Here is a 14,751-nt window from a genome sequence, read left to right as displayed (position 1 = left end):
AGTTGGAATGACTTACACACCTCTCCATTTCACACTGCCAATCCAGGCCTGTCTGGTGAGGCCACTGGTCAAGCTCTAGGCTGGGGCACAAATCTCTTATGGTCTCTTATGTGTCTGTGACTGTGTGTCATTGATTTTATGCCAAAGGGAAATAGAGACATACTTTTCAATCTCTTGTTTTGTTAGATGAGTTCCTCTCTCCACCACTTGCCTGAACAAGTAGGAGTCACTGTCTTAAAATGGACTTCATCATTTTCCCCAAAGACAGAATAAATATATTTCTTGGCCTAGACTTTTCTAGGTGGCACTTGGTCCAAACGACTCACTCTTGCCATCTATGTCACACTCTGAAACAACAATCTACAGAAAGGTACCAGCATACTGAGAAAAGTGATGCATGCCTTAGGAGTTATTTATACCCAGACCACATGGATCTTTGTTTTCTTAAAAATTTTATTGAAATGTAGTTGATTTACAGTGTTGTGTTAATTTCAGGTGTACAGCAAAGTGATTCAGTTATACATATATATATTCTTTTTTAGATTCTTTTCCATTATAGGTTATTACAAGGTATTGAGTGTAGTTCCTTGTACTATACAGAAGGCCCTTGGTGTTTATCTATTTTATATATAGCAGTGTGTATATTTTAATCACGAACTTCTAATTTATCCCTCCCACTTTGGTAACCATAAGTTTGTTATCTATGTCTGTGAGTCTGTTTCTGTTTCATAAATAATATCATTTGTGTTGTATTTTAGAGTCTATATATAAGTGATATCATGTAATATTTGTCTTTCTCAGTCTGACTTATTTCATTTAGTATGATAATCTCTAGGTCCATCCATGTTGCTGAAAATGACATTATTTCATTATTTTTTATGGCTGAGCAATATTCCATCGTATATATACATCACATCTTCTTTATCCATTTATCTGTTGATGGACCTTTAGGTTGTTTCCATGTCTTGGCTATTGTAAATAGTGGTATTTTGGTTTTAATGGTGTTAGTTTTTGCTCTGGCCTCTGGATGAGTTTATAAGGCCAATCTATCTGGCCTTATGTCTTTTAAATGAGTTATAAGCAGGAATTTCTAAAAATTAAATTAAAGAGACCTTCAATATGGCAGAGGAGTAAGATGTGGAGATCACCTTCCTCCCCACAAATACATCAAAAATACATCTACATGTGGAACAACTCCTACAGAGCACCTACTGAATGCTGGCAGAAGACCTCAGACTTCACAAAAAGCAAGAAAATCCCCATGTACCTGAAGGGCAAAAGAAAAAAGGAAAAACAGAGACAAAAGAATAGGGATGGGACCTGCACCTCTGGGAGGGAGCTGTGAAGGAAGAAAAGTTGCCACACACTAAGAAGACCCTTCACTGGCAGAGATGGGGTGTGGGCAGGGGGGAAACTTCAGAGCCATGGAGGAGAGTGCAGCAACAGGGGTGCAGGAGGCAAAGCGGAGAGATTCCTGCACAGAGGATAAGTGCCGACCAGCACTCACTAGCCTGAGAGGCTTGTCTGCTCACCCACCAGGGCAGGCGGGGGCTGGGAGCTGAGGCTCGGGCTTTGGACATCAGACCCCAGGGAGAGGATTGGGGTTGGCTGCGTGAACACAGCCTGAAGGGGGCTAGTGCACCACAGCTAGCCAGGAGGGAGTCCGAGACAAAGTCTGGAGCTGCTGGATAGGCAAGAGACCATTGTTTTGGGATGCGTGAGGAGAGGGACTTCCTGTTCTGTGTGCCCATAGATGGCAGAGCACGACTTAAGTGAGCTCCAGAGCCAGGCATGAGCTGCGGCTATTATCTCAGACCCCAGAGACAGGCATGGACCGCTAATGCTGCTGCTGCTGTCACCAAGAATCCTGTATGCAAGCGCAGGTCACACTACCACACACCCTCAGGAGCCTGTGCAGCCCAACACTGCCAGGGACCTGTGAGCCAGGGACAACTTCCACAGAAGAACACATGGTGTGCCTCAGGCTGTTGCAATATCATGCCGGCCTCTGCTGCTGCAGGCTCGCCCCACATTCCAATTATGGCTATGGTGCCCCTCCCTCTCCCCAGCCTGAGTGAGCAGAAGAGATCTAATCAGCCACTGCTTTGACCCCCTCCTATCTAGGTGGTGAACAGACACTTGAGGGTGGCCTACATGCTGAGGCAGGGCCAAAACCAAAGATGAACTCCAGGAGCTGTGCAAACAAAGAAGAGAAAGGGAAATTTCTCTGTGCAGCCTCAGGAGCAGCAGATTAAATCCCTGCAAACAATTTGATCAACCCTACATCTGTGGAATAACTGAATAGACAATAAATGTTCCCAAAATTGAGACAGTGGACTTTGGGAGCAATTGTAGACTTGGAGTTTGCTTTCTGTGTCTGATTTGTTTTTGGTTTTATGTTTATCTTAGTTTAGTTTTTAGTGTTTGTTATCACTGGTGTGTTTGTGTACTGGTTTGGTTGCTCTTTTCCTTTTTTCTTTTCTTCTCTTTTTGTGAGTGTGTGTGTGCATGTTTCTTTGTGTGATTTTGTCTGTTTAGATATGTTTTACCATAAGTTTGGGGGTTCCATCTGTTCATTTTTTTTTTTCCTTTTCTTCCAAGCCGTGTGGCTGGCAGATTCTTGGTGCTCCAGCCGGGTGTCAGGCCTGAGCCTCTGAGGTGGGAGAGCCAAATCCAGGATATTGGTCCACCAGAGCCCTCCCAGCCCCATGTAATATTAATCAGTGAGAGCTCTCCCAGACATCTGTCTCAACACTAAGACCCAGCTCCACCCAACGTCCAGCAGGCTCCAGTGCTAGACACCCCATGACAAACAACTAGAAAGATAGGAACACAAACCCACCCATTAGCAGAGAGGCTGCCTAAAGTCATACTAAGTTCACAGACACCCAAAAACACACTACCAGATTTGGCCTTGCCCACAAGAAGGACAAGATCCAGCCCCACCCACCAGAGCACAGGTACCAGTCCCCCCCACAAGGAAGCCTACACAAGCCACTGAACCAATCTCAACCACTGGGGGAAGACACCAAAAATAACATGAACTATGAACCTGCAGCCTGTGAAAAGGCAACCCCAAACACATTAACTTAAACAAAATGAGAACACATAGAAATATGCAGCAGATGAAGAAGAAGGTAAAAACCCACCAGATCAAACAAATGAAGAGGAAATAGGCAGCCTACCTGAAAAACAATACAGAGTAATGATAGTAAACATGATCCAAAATCTCGGAAATATAATGGAGAAAATACAAGAAACTTTTAACAAGGACTTAGAAGAACTAAAGAGCAAACAAACAATGATGAACAACACAATAAATGAAATTAAACATACTCTAGAAGGAATCAGTAACAGAATAACTGAGGCAAAAGAATGGACCAGTGACCTGGAAGATAGAAGAGTGGAAACAACTGCCATAGAGCAGAATAAAGAAAAGAGGATGAAAAGAATTGAGGACAGTCTCAGAGACCTCTGGGACAACATTAAATGCACCAACATTTGAATTATAGGGACCCCAAGAGAAGAAGAGAAAAAGAAAAGGTCCGAGAAAATATTTGAAGAGATTATAGTTGAAAACTTCTCTAATATGAGAAATAGTAACATTAATCAAACTATCAAAAATTAAACTCAAAGAAAAATTACTAAAAGCAGGAAGGGAAAAGCAACAAATAACACACAAGGGAATCCCCATAAGGTTAACGCTGATCTTTCAGCAGAAATTCTGCAAGACAGAAGGGAGTGGCAGGAAATATTTAAAGTGATGAAAGGGAAAAACATACAATGAAGATTACTCTACCCAGCAAGGATCTCATTCAGACTTGAAAGAGAAATTAAAACCTTTACAGACACACAAAAGCCAAGAGAATTCAGTGTAACCAAACCAGCTCTACAACAAATGCTAAAGGAAGTTCTCTAGGTGGGAAACACAGGAGAAGGAAAACACCTACAAAATCAAAAACAAAACAATTAAGAAAATGGTAATAGGAACATGCATATCGATAATTACCTTAAATGTAAATGGATTAAATGCCCCAAACAAAAGACATAGACTGGGGCTTCCCAGGTGGCGCAGTGGTTGAGAGTCCGCCTGCCGATGCAGGGGACACAGGTTCGTGCCCTGGTCCGGGAAGATCCCACATGCCGCGGAGCAGCTGGGCCCGTGAGCCATGGCCGCTGAGCCTGCGCATCCGGAGCCTGTGCTCCGCAACGGGAGAGGCCACAACAGTGAGAGGCCCACATACCGCAAAAAAAAAAAAAAAAAAAAAAAGACATAGACTGGCTGAATGGATACAAAAACAAGGGCTGTATATATGCTGTCTACAGGAGACCCACTTCAGACCTAGAGACACATGCAGATTGAAAGAGGGGGGATGGAAAAAGATATTCCATGAAAATGGAAATCAAAAGATAGCTGGAGTAGCAATTCTCATATAACACAAAATAGAGTTTAAAATAAACACTATTAGAAGAGACAAAGAAGGACAAAACATAAGGATCAAGAGATCAATTCCAGGAGAAGATATAACAATTTTAAATATTTATGCACCCAACATAAGGCAAATGCTAAGAGCCATAAAAAGGGAAATCAACAGTAACACAAAAATAGTAGGGGATTTTAACACCCCACTTTCACCAATGGACAGATCATCCAAAATTAAATTAAATAAGGAAACACAAACTTTAAATGACACATTAGACCAGGTGGACTTAACTGATATTTAAAGGACATTCCATCCCAAAACAACAGAATATACTTTCCTCTCAAGTGCACATGGAACATTCTCCAGGATAGATCATATCGTGGGTCACAAATAAAGTCTCAGTAAATTTAAGAAAATTGAAATCGTATCAAATATCTTTTCTGACAACAACATTATGAGACTAGATATCAATTACAGGTAAAAAACTGTAAAAAATACAAACACTTGGAGGCTAAACAATATGATACTAAATAACCAAGTGATCACTGAAGAAATCAAAGAGGAAATCAAAAAAATACCTAGAGACAAATGACAATGAAAACATGATGATCCAAAACCTATGGAATGCAGCAAAAGCAGTTCTAATAGGGAAGTTTATAGCAATACAATCCTACCTCAAGAAACAAGAAACTTCTCAAATAAACAACCTAACTTTACACCTAAGGCAATTAGAGAAAGAAGAAGAAGAAAAACAACAACAACAAAAAAAAAACAAAGTTGACAGAAGAAAAGAAATCATAAAGATCAGATCAGAAATAAGTGAAAAAGAAATGAAGGAAACAATAGTAAAGATTAATAAAACTAAAAGCTGGTTCTTTGAGAAGATAAACAAAATTGATAAACCATTAGCCAGACTCATCAAGAAAAAAAGAGAGAGGACTCAAATCAACAGAATTAGAAATGAAAATGGAGATGTAACAACTGACACTGCAGAAATACAAAGGATCAGAGAGACTACCTACCACAAGCAACTATATACCAATAAAATGGACAACCTGGAAGAAATGGACAAATTCATAGAAAGTACAACCTACCAAGACTGAACCAGGAAGGAATAGAAAATATGAACAGACCAATCACAAATAATGAAATTGAAACTGTGATTAAGAATCTCCAACAAACAAAAGCCTAGGACCAGATGGCTTCACAGGTGAATTTTATGAAACATTTAGAGAAGAACTAAGACCTATCCTTCTCAAACTCTTCCAAAATATAGCAGAGTGAGTAACACTCCCAAACTCATTCTACGACGCCACCATCACCCTAATAACAAAACCAGACAAAGATGTCACAAAGAAAGAAAACTACACTAAAGAACATAGATGCAAACATCCTCAACAAAATATTACCAAACAGAATCCAAAAGCACAATAAAAGGATCATACACCATGATCAAGTGGGGTTTATTTCAGGAATGCAAGGATTCTTCAATATATGCAAATCAATCAATGTGATATACCATATTAACAAATTGAAGGATAAGAACTGTATGATAATCTCAGTAGACACAGAAAAGGCTTTTGACAAAATTCAACACCCATTTATGATAAAAACTCTCCAGAAAGTACGCATAGAGGGAATCCACCTCAACATAATAAAGGCAATATATGACAAACCCACAGCTAACATTGTTCTCAATGGTGAAAAACTAAAACCATTTCCTCTAAGATCAGGAACAAGACAAGGGTGCCCACCCTCACCACTATTATTCAAGACAGCTTTGGAAGTTTTAGCCATGGTAATTAGAGAAGAAAAAGAAATAAATGGAATCCAAATCAGAAAAAGAAGTAAAACTGTCACTGTTTGCAGATGACATGATACTACACATACAGAATCCTAAAGATGCTACCAGAAAGCTCCTAGAGCTAATCACTGAATTTGGTAAAAGAGCAGATACAAAATTAATGCACAGAAATATCTTGTATTTCTATATATCAATGATGAAAAGTCAGAAAGAGAAATTAAGGAAACACTCCCATTTACCATTTCAACAAAAAGAATAAAATTCCTAGGAATAAACCTACCTAAGGAAACAAAAGACCTGTATGCAGAAAACTATGACACTGATGACAGAAATTAAAGATGATACAAATAGATGGATAGATATACCATGTTCTTGGATTGGAAGAATCAACATTGTGAAAATGACTATACTACCCAAAGCAATCTACAGATTCAATGCAATCCCTATCAAACTACCAATGGCATTTTTCACAGAACTGGAACAAAAATTTTCACAATTTCTATGGAAACACAAAAGACCCCAAATACCCAAAGCAATCTTGAGAAAGAAAAATGGAGCTGGAGGAATCGGGCTCCCTGACTTCCTATACTACAAAGCTACAGTAATCAAGACTGGCACAAAGACATAAATATAGATCAGTGGAATAGGATAGAAAGCCCAGAGATAAACCCACACACATATGGTCACCTTATTTTTGATAAGGGAGGCAAGAATATACAATGGAGAAAAGACAGTCTCTTCCATAAGCGGTGCTGGGAAAACTGGATAACTACATGTAAAAGAATGAAATTAGAACACTCCATAACACTACCCACAAAAATAAACTCAAAATGGATTTAAAAGCTAAATTTAAGGCCAGACAATATAAAACTCTTAGAGGAAAACATAGGCAGAACACTCTATGACATAAATCACTGCAAGATGCTTTTTGACCCAACTCCTAGAGAAATGGAAATAAAAAAAAAATAAACAAATGGGACCTAATGAAACTTAAAAGCTTTTGCACAGCAAAGGAAACCATAAACAAGATGAAAATACAACCATCAGAAGAGGAGAAAATATTTGCAAATGCAGCAACTGACAAAGGATTAATCTCCAAAATCTATAAGCAGCACATGCAGCTCAATATCAGAAAAACAAACAACCCAATTCAAAAATGGGTGGAAAACCTAAATGGACATTTCTCCAAAGAAGACATACAGATGGCTAACAGGCACATGAAAAGATGCTCAACATCACTAATCACTAGAGAAATGCAAATCAAAACCACAATGAGGTATCACCTCACCGGACAGAATGGCCATCGTCAAAAAATCTAGAAACAATAAATGCTGGAGAGGGTGTGGAGAAAAGGGAACCCTTTTGCACTGTTGGTGGGAATGTGAATTGAGACATCCAGTATGGAGAAGAGTGTGGAGGTTCCTCAAGAAACTAAAAATAGAACTACCATATGACCCAGCATTCCCCCTACTGGGCATATACCCTGAGAAAACCATAATTCAAAAAGACATGTACCACAATGTTCATTGCAGCACTAGTTACAACAGGCAGGACATGGAAGCAACCTAAGTGTCCATCAACAGATGAATGGATAAAGAAGATATGGCACATATATACAATGGAATATTACTCAGCCATAAAAAGAAACGAAATTGAGTTACTTGTAATGAGGTGGATGGGCCTAGAGTCTTTCATACAGAGTGAAGTAAGTCAGAAAGAGAAAAATAAATACCGTATGCTAACACATATGTATGGAATCTGAAAAAGAAAAGAAAAGAAAGAAAAATTAGTCATGAAGAACCTAGGGGCATGACGGGAATAACGACTCAGACCTACTAGAGAATGAACCTGAGGACACGGGGAGGGGGAAGGGTAAGCTGGGACAAAGTGAGAGAGTGGACATACATACACTACCAAATATAAAGTAGATAGGTAGTGGGAAGTAGTTGCATAGCACAGGGAGATCAGCTTGGTGCTCTGTGACCACCTAGAGGGGTGGGATGGGGGGGTGAGATAGAGAGGGTGGGAGGGAGATGAAAGAGGGAGGGGATATGGGTTTATAAGTAACTGTATAGCTGATTCACTTTGTTATACAGCAAAAGCTAACACAACATTTTAAGGCCATTATACTCCAGTAATGATATGAAAAAAAGAATTAAATATTTATGGCTTTAAACATGTATGGTTTATAAAAAAGCATGAGAGAAAAATAATTAAATTAAAATTAAAAAATTGAATTGTACCACCAAAATTGTTTTAAAAATAACTCTCCCATTGATGACATGATGATAGTCAAATTTGGCAGCTGGATATATTTTGTCATTGGAAAGTGCAGACAATGCCCTTGCCAGACAACACCGCCTACGTTGTTAACGTTTCTGTGGAAATGGGCATGGATTTGAATCCTGGCTCTGCCGCTTACAAGCTGTGTGATGTTGCTTGAGGATCTTAACCTTCACATCAGTGTCCTCATCTGTAATATGTAATAGTCATTATAATAATAATAATAGATTTTCGTGGTAAGGATTAAGTTAAACCATGTATATAAAGTGCCCGGCGCATAGTTGCACTAAATAAGTGGTAGCTTCTGTGATTACTATTATTTCTCATGCATTGTTTGATCATCAAGTGAGAGAGTGAATACAATGCTGAAATGAATACTGGCCCCCAAAGCATTCCACCTGCACTTTTTTTTTAAACATCTTTATTGGAGTATAATTGCTTTACAATGGTGTGTTAGTTTCTGCTTTATAACACAGTGAATCAGTTATACATATACATATGTTCCCATATCTCTTCCCTCTTGCATCTCCTTCCCTCCCACCCTCCCTATCCCACCCCTCTAGGTGGTCACAAACCACCGAGCTGATCTCCCTGCACTTTTTATTAAAGTGAATACTTTCTTACTTATATTAGGCTTTTTTTTTTTTTTTTTTACTCAGAGTATACTCTGATTATCAGACTACAAGCTCCTTGAAGACAGGGTCACTGTCTGAATCTTTTTTTTTTAAATATCTCTAACCCCCAAAAGACTAGCATGGGGCTTAATTCAGAACAGGAGTCAGATACATATTTGCTCCATGGATATTCATGGGAAAATCCATGTAAATGCTTGGTAGAGTCCTTTCCTATAGGAAGTCCTCAATGAGGGCTGCCACTGTTTTGTTGATCGCCACCACCACCATCACCCAATTATCACTTCAACTATCTACGTTTTATTCCATTAGCAAAGGGTCCCATGAAAAAAAGTGTTGCTAACACTATAGAACATTGCTTTAGTAATTGCAACAAATGATTGCATGAGACCTACAGAAGCAGCCTCCATGAAGTCAAATCATCCACATCCCATGAACTTGTAGTTCACATTAGCTCTGCCGCATGCAAAATCTTCAAGGAAGACGCCCAAAGTATAATAACTATACAATAAATTCTCAAGCAAAAGTGAAAGTCACAACCTCAGTCCACAGCTTAAAATGAACAGAAGACTCAGTTTGTCCCCCAAAGAGCATTCAGATGGTTGAGATTTCCTAAAGCATTCATGAAATATGTCATTACAATTCAGACATGATCCCAATTCTATCACTGACCTCTTTAGCATGTGTACAGATATGAAAGTAGGACATTCAGCTGGGGGACTGCTCCACTGGGTGACTCAGAAGCTAGCTCTGCTGCATTTAATTCCAGTACAGATTTAAATGTAGCAGAAGATATATGTCTTCAAGTTCAACACGTGACAGCAAAAATTGGAAGCAAGCTAAGTGTTCAACAACAGATAAATAGTTAAATACATTCATTCATTGAAAGTAACATTATGTGAACACAGAAAAATCAGTATGAAGCTTGCAGCAATATGTAAAATGTATAACATATGTGAAAAGCAGGATATGAAATTGAATAAAACTATGTAAACTTATATGCCTGTGGAAAAACCAAAGACTGTACTCCACACCACAAATAGCTCAGTCTGCTAAATTGTGTGATTTGTGACTCTGTATTAAAATTTTATATGGTATGATAGTACTTTTACAATTTTTAAAAAATTAACAGAATCCTGAGGGTGTACTGGGAAACAGTGGACAGGGTGTAGAAATCTTGAGTCCCTGTACTGAATTTTTTAGTTCCCTTATCTTGGGGGCTTGAAGTTTCTTCTAAAACAGGGTTTCTTTCACTATTGACAGTCTGACTGGATAATTCTTTGTTGTGAGAGGATGTCCTGTGTGCATTGTAGGATGTTTAGCAGCATCTGTGGACTCTACCCACTAGATGCCAGTAGTACCCTCCAGTTATGACAACTAAAAATGTCTCCAGACATTGCAATATGTCTCCTAGGGTAGAGTAGGGTGGAATCATCCCCAGGTGAATTTGCAAGAGCTAATCACTAAATACCTTTCTAGCTCTAATACCTTATGATTGATTCAAAATTAAAAGATACATTGGCTTAAAAAACCAAAACTGATTGTAGATCACAATCAAAGTTAGCAAAATAAAAATGTAAAACAAAATCCATGCAAATTTCCTCAAGCACAACTCCAGCCTCGTTTGAAGATGGAAGTGTTGCCTCTTATTTCTTAATAAAATTCATTGAAAAGAACATCAGCTGAAATTATCCTAAGGCCAGGGAGTGCTTAAAGCTATGAGTGTGCCCTAGGCTGAGTTTGGGTTGCTATTTAACATTCATTAAAAATTATCCTGTCCCTCTTTAATCTTGACAATAGACTAACTGTATCTTAACTATTAGTTAACATAGCATCTTTGATGAAAGTGCTAGGCTCACCATTGGGTCAACAGTTGAAATTTAATTAGAATTAAACCACCCATTTTTCATTACATAATTCCAAAGAACTATGTGTATTCCATTGGTGAGTAATTAAGAGCAACTGAATTTTCCAAGGAATTTTTATATTGTGGATGCGTGGTCAAAATGCATAATAGTATCTCTAGATAACCCCTACATATTTGGATCTTAAAATGTCTTGTTAGATAGATGTTGGATGAATAGATGGGTGGATGAATGTTCAGTGTTCTTGGATGAGTAAAATAAAATTATAATCCAGTTTACCTGGATTCCTTTGACAATAGGAATTCTTCTGTTCTGTGATACTAGTTACTCAACTGCTTTTAGCTGAGAACACAGAGCAAATCTGGAAGCACACCAAAGTGGCAGCATGCACAGTAGTTCTTAAACTTCAGCCTGGATCAGATTTTTTGCTTGTTAAAAATCAGATGGCTGAGCCCCACCACCAGTTTCTGCTTCAGTAGGTCCAGGATCAGTGCACTTCTAATGAGTTCCCAGGTGATGCTGATGCTGCTGGTTTAGGGACACACTTTTTGAGAATCACTGGGATTGTGGATCTGAAAAATGAGGACCCACAAAAATCACCTGTTGTGGTTTTAAAGCTTGTGGCTTTTTCCTGGCCACTCACACCCCTAAATATGGAGCAGTAGTACTGAGAAGGGCTTAGGAATCTATGCTTGTGAAGGGCTTCCAGGTGATCCTGATACAAATTGTCTTTGAGCTGCTGTAAGGAGTGGAGAGGGCCAAGAAAGGTGATGCAATCAAGGATGAACTTGGAAACTGGAGTAGGGAGGAAGAAGCAAGGGAGAGGTCTAGGTAGAGAGATAGTGGTTGTGTTTCTTGTGAAAGAGAGTGATACACAACTCATTGCCAGCCCACAGTACTCTGGGAACTCTAAAAATTTCTTAAGTGGTTAAGATTCTTGACTTTCCCAGGACTCTCCGTTCAAGTGCACAAAAATCAGCCCTTGGCCATAAGAATCACATTATAAATGAGTAATAAGCATAGCATGTGGAAGTTCTTACAGAAGTTATCAATCTTTTTATTTGTGCTATACATCTGGAATGTGTATCAAAGCTCGTCTCTTAGCGACTGGATAAAATATCTGAACTACGATTTACTCTCCTTGAGGATGGCACATTATACAGAAAGTTCTCAGCAGCTTTTGACAACTAGCTAGCAATGATTTTAAAGAGAAAATAAAAGTAAAGAAAGAAAGGAATAGTATGAAGTCCCTAGACAACACTGATGATCTGAGACTCAGAGTTATTGTAAAGGATAAAAAATATATATTATCCTTAGGTCTGAGACTCTGTTTCCAGGCAATCAACTCAACATAATCCTCCACAGAACTCCCAACACTTCAATCCACTGCAAGAGAAATTGGGTGTGGTGGGCGTAACAGCAAATTGACATTTTGCCTATAGAACCATGCAACAATTATTCCTGCAGCCAAATAGGACCTTAAACTGGTTATGAGTATCTTGATACCCAGACATCTGAAAAACCAAGTGAAAAGTGTTTCTATTACTACTGAACAACGGTCATTAAAGATGGCTGCAAAGATGAGTTTCTCCTTTGTTCCCTTAAATATCCAATTAATTCGGTCTTTCTTGAAAAGTTTCACACTTCTGAATTATTAGACTTTAAAATGCTTACCACTAACAATACTATCACAAATGACAATTTAGTATTCCAACTCTGCCAAAATAACTTCTCTTTTTCTTTTCTTTTCTTTTCGTCCTAAACCAAACCATAATAAATTCCTATGCCTTGAGGGCTGTTGTAATTCTCATATCGTTAAAATGAATACCCCAAATTAACTGCATCCATTAAGAAGAATAAATTTTGTATTTTCTTCTTTAAGCTATGTCTATATAATGATAAAAACCTGTTTTAAATAAGAACTCACACACTCGAATGCCTTAATGCCAAGGAACTATGTACATCCAGGTTTACTTCATTACTTTTTTAAAAGTCTTATTTTTCAACTAGTGATTAATTGACTCTTTAATTCTCAATTCTAGCTTCTATAAAGGAAAGTTTAGCTGCCTTAAAGACAAAATTCAAACATGTATATTTCAGAAATGGGGGGAAATATGGGGACATCAGTGTTGAACCCAAGGAAAAGAACATTTATTTATCCAAGGAAATTACTAAGAATGAATATTATGAGATTGGCCGCCTTTTCTTTCAAACTTGCATATTCTAACATCACACATGATACTTATGACATAATATGTTAAATGCTGGCATTCTGGCCAAATGAGCATTTCGGGAGACTCTAGATACATAGATGGAATAGCTGAATAGTCTGTTTAGAATGCCCATCCTTTTAAGTGAAAATACAGCCAAAATTCTATGATCTGATTTGTTTGAAACTATTAAATCCTGACAAAAAGCATTACTGCTTTGCCATTAAAATGTATAGAGTAGAGAGTGGGGTAGTTTATTTTATTTCCAGTGAAAAAACCTTACACCTTCTCATGCAATCACAAATTCTGGGGCACTGGTCAGGACAACTTTTAAAAAGTTTTAAAAGTTCCTCCTTTGTTATGTTATTCTCTATAGTACCTCCTTCTACATCACACTAACCTAAATTGTGGTTTCTAGAGAAATCTTAAGTTTGGTGAGCATACCAGGGACATTTCTTAGAGCTTATCAGTGATTTCCAGAGTGGTACCTGTTACCATTTAAATCTTCAGATGAAATAAAAGCTGCAGTTGTAGCCACCATCTTGAACTTGAAAAAAGTTGCTTTTTATACCCACCTTATTTATTTGATTCTCTATTAGTGTTAAAAGATGAGGATCCAGTTATTTTTAAATTACCGCTATAACTTTTCATTTCCTTACCAGAAGCGAGACTTGCAATTTCTTCAGAATTCTGATCTTTTACATATTTAGTTGTTAATTTCTGTGGCATAAACATTTGGCTTGGAATGTAAGCCAGATGGTCACTTCCACTGTCTTCCAACACAAAAGATGAATCTCTGTCCACACTCAGTTCCTGGCCAATGAAGCTGTTCTCTCCTGAAGAAATCTCATGTGGCTCAGGGGTAAATCTAGAAGATAAAAGGGAAAGTTTTAGGTGAACCTATATAACTTTGGGAAATACAAATAAAATATCCCAACAACTTAATATAGTTACTTAATTATTTCTTAGAAGAAAGACAACTGGGTGATAAAAATCTAAATTTATTTCAATCAAATAATTCATTATATTACAGGGGAATTCTACTAAACATGTAAAGAAGAACTAATACCTATCCTTCTAAAACTATTCCAAAAAATTCAAGAGGACAGAACACTCCCAAATTCATTCTACAAGGCCACCAGTACCCTGAAACCAAAACCAGACAAAGACACTACAAAGAAAGAAAATTACATGCCAATATCTTAGATGAGTACAGATACAAAAATTCTCAACAAAATATTAGCAAAATGAATACAACAATATATAAGAGGATCATACACTGTGTCAAGTTGGATTTATTCCAGGGACACAAGAATGGTTCAAAATACACAAATTAATCAGTGTGATATGCCACATTAACAAAAGGAAGGACAAAAATCACATGATCATCTCAATATATGCAGAAAAAGCATTTGACAAAATTAAAAAAAAATTCAAATTCAAATCCATTCATGATAAAAACTCTCATCGAAGTGGATACAGAAGGAACATATCACAACATAATAAAGACCACTTATGGCAAATCCACAGCTA

At 37.9% G+C, this 14,751-nt stretch overlaps 1 protein-coding gene across 1 annotated transcript in view; it reads right to left on the bottom strand.

Annotated features, from left to right (window-relative positions):
• Window positions 1-14,751, bottom strand: part of COL6A5 (collagen type VI alpha 5 chain) — a gene marked incomplete at both ends in the record, with an annotated part of 103,201 nt that overhangs the window by 13,427 nt on the left and 75,023 nt on the right. Inside the window, 1 exon segment of the mRNA XM_082624344.1 lies at window positions 13,878-14,086. Coding sequence (XP_082480470.1) covers window positions 13,878-14,086 — 209 coding nt within the window.

Source organism: Mesoplodon mirus (assembly GCF_964341445.2).
Source record: "Mesoplodon mirus genome assembly, chromosome: 6".
Taxonomy (NCBI): domain Eukaryota; kingdom Metazoa; phylum Chordata; class Mammalia; order Artiodactyla; family Ziphiidae; genus Mesoplodon; species Mesoplodon mirus.
The sequence above is the reverse complement of the archived record's forward strand: the minus strand, read 5'-3'. Positions and strand labels throughout refer to the sequence as shown.